At 40.2% G+C, this 2,982-nt stretch overlaps 1 protein-coding gene across 1 annotated transcript; it reads left to right on the top strand.

Annotated features, from left to right (window-relative positions):
- The first annotated feature begins 1,726 nt into the window (after nucleotides 1-1,726).
- LOC103267838 (protein FAM136A-like) lies at nucleotides 1,727-2,104 on the top strand. Its single transcript, XM_021716212.1, has one exon. It carries the CDS (start codon nucleotides 1,730-1,732, stop codon nucleotides 2,102-2,104), a length of 375 nt encoding a protein of 124 aa, XP_021571887.1. The 5' UTR covers nucleotides 1,727-1,729.
- The last annotated feature ends 878 nt before the right edge of the window (nucleotides 2,105-2,982 follow it).

The following is a 2,982-nucleotide window of genomic DNA, read 5'->3' as shown; positions in this document are numbered from 1 at the left end:
TTGTCTTTCTCTTTCACAATGTCACAGTCACACAGAGGGAAAGAGGGTAAAATAGAAAATGTAATTTTCTAAAAAATATAGGGATTTTCTAAAAAACTAGGGATAAAATGATTGAAAGAGATGTATGATGCTATGAAGAAAATGTAAACTCATAATCAACAAATCTTTTTGAGGACCTACCATACCCCAGGCACTGTTCTGGCATTGTGTGAAGAGCCTACACAAAGCACCAAGCTCACTGCAAGAGTCACCACAGAGGGGAGGGTGCAAGTAACACATTGAATATAGTACAGAGCATAAGCTTTCACTTATGACTGTCTTATGAAGTACACATCCTAAGGAGGGAGAAGATTAACAAATAAATAGCTGCTATGGCAGGAAGTATGAAAAAAATACTTGGGGCTGGGGTAGTGCTATAGGTGGGGTGATAGTTTAGGTAGGGTAGGCAGAAAGTCTTCTCTACAGTTGTCACTGGAGCAAATATTTGAATGAAGTAAAGGAGTGAGCCATCTGCATACCTGGAGGGAAAGAATTACAAGCAGAGGGAACTGTATGCACAGGTCTGAAGTGGGAGCACACTTATGTATGACATTAGTGGAGTGAGGAAACTGAAACTTCTAGACAAGGTAGAAAGAGTGGCTGGTGACGAGGTCCTCCTAGGCAATGGTTAGAGTTTTGAGCTTTAATTCTTAGAGGCATGGAAAGAATTGGAGTGTTTTGAGCATATCTGTGCTATAATCTGACAGGTAAAAGTATCCCTTTAGCTACTATGTGGAGAATTGACAAAGTTGGGAGTGGGTGAGCATAGAGGCAGAAGAAATAGTCATACCACACAATTTCAGACATGATAGAGTTTTGAACTAGATGGTAATAGTGAGAAGTAAGAACCAAAGGAATTTCACACTAAAGAATTTCCAATTAAAAGAAGAAATGTTAGAGAGACTAAATGTCACAAAAATGTTTAATTTCCCTAGTAGTTGTAATTTTAAAAAAGCTATTTTATGGTGATTGTAAACTATTGTAGAAAAACAAATGGCCAAGAATAGGCAAGAATATTTTGAGAGAGAATTATATTTGGGGACAGGAAAGATTTGATTTACCATGGGTTAAGAAGGTAAAAAGTTATAGGAATTGAATCATTGCTGTAGGAATAAACAAGCTGGATAACAGATGAATACATAGCATCAAGATCTCAGAAATAATCCCACGCATTTAGGGATACTTGATATGAGATGGAAGTTACATTGAGGAAGTGAGGCTATGAAAACTGGGTATAGGAAGACAGCATAAACATTTATCCTTATTTTATACAAAACAACTACACAGATGAAAGACCAAGTATGAAAAGTAAAATGAACTTATGGGAAAAAAAGGAATATTTTGTTGGCTTCAGGATATTTTAAAAATAGACTTAAAAAGCATATATCATAAAATCAGTTAAATTCTACTAAATGAAGTAGGGGGAAAGACAGATCACAGACTAGAAAAGAGAATAACAAATATAATCACAAAATGTTGGTAACTAGCATATATAGAACTCCTAAAAAGAGGAATAGAAAAAATGGTCAGAAGACATTTAGTTATTTTACAAGAAAGGTAACTCTAAAATGACTAATACGCATATACAAATTTGCTTGAGTTTACTGGTAATCAGGTAAGTGTATATTAAAACCACAATGGCACAAATGGGGGAAAACGACAAAATTAAAAAGAAGGATAGGGGGTCGCCATGGCGGAGCTGCAGCAGCTCTGGGTGCAGGAGGTGGTGGACGCCATGGTGAAAAGTCTGGAGAGAGAGAACATCCGGAAGATGCAGGGCCTCATGTTCTGGTGCAGCACCAGCTGTTGTGATGACAACCAGGCGTCCATGCAGCAGGTGCACCAGTGCATTGAGTGCTGCCATGCACCTCTAGTCCAAGCCCAGGCCTTGGTGATCAATGAGCTGGAGAAGTTCCAGGACCACCTGGCCCGGTGCACCATGCATTGCAACGACAAAGCCAAAGATTCCATAGATGCAGGGAGCAAGGAGCTTCAGGCGAAGCAGCAGCTGGACAGTTGTGTGGCCAGGTGTGTGGATGACCACATGCACTCATCCCGATTATGACCAGGGGGATGAAGGAGTCTCTCTCGTCCATTGGGAAATAAGAGTCTTTGCCAGCGATCGTTGGGGCTGAAGGCAAGAATCTGTTTTTTAGAAGGAATGGAAATTGTTGTCTTTTAAAGCAGAGTTTTATGAATGAAGAAATTAAGGATGACAACAAGCTAAAGGCATATGTCACTTGCCTCTGGACACTGGTTCCTTTATGTTTCCATCATAAAAAGTGAAGTGGAAAAACACTGGTGCTAAAATTTGGGTTAGAGTATCTGGAACCTGTATCATATGTGGCAAGTGCTTGTCCTGGCAGTAGGGATCTCCCTTGTACAAGCCAGAGCCCTCCAAGGTACCAAATTCTTCTTACTGCACAGGTACCAATAGGCAGGTAGGTTCCTCTAACCTGCTTATGATCTGGTAGGTTTCGAGGTGTTATGGTTTGTTGCCAAGCTGTTTACCAGAAGTGTCACCACACCATTTTCCATATGCTGTAAAACCAAATCCATGAAGTCACTATTTTAGAAAGGAGAGAGGGTTTCTGGGTCTTTGGTTTGTTTTGGTTTGATTTCTACAAGGGCATGAAGTTGATTTCAGATGAGGAGTTGGGAAGGAGAGGTATTAGGCTAAGAATTTTGAAAAGTTCCCTGTGGATATTCTTTTCCGGTCATCAGGTGTACATGTGAATTTCTTAAAATTACCACGCATGACATCATTCTGCCTGGAGACCATGCAAAAACATGAGAGACAATATCACACTGATGATAGGAAACAGTGCTTTCCTCTTACTGGCCAGTGGGCCCAGAGGCTGTCTGTAGCAGAGTTACAGGACAGTCTGGCAGTAACCATTGCCACATTGAAGAGAATTGGTGTTTTGGTTGTGATATAGATCA

The sequence above is a fragment of the Carlito syrichta genome, unplaced genomic scaffold, assembly GCF_000164805.1.
Source record: "Carlito syrichta isolate Samal-C Ts95f unplaced genomic scaffold, Tarsius_syrichta-2.0.1 Scaffold308296, whole genome shotgun sequence".
Lineage (NCBI taxonomy): Eukaryota > Metazoa > Chordata > Mammalia > Primates > Tarsiidae > Carlito > Carlito syrichta.
This window is presented reverse-complemented; position numbering and strand designations above follow the sequence as displayed.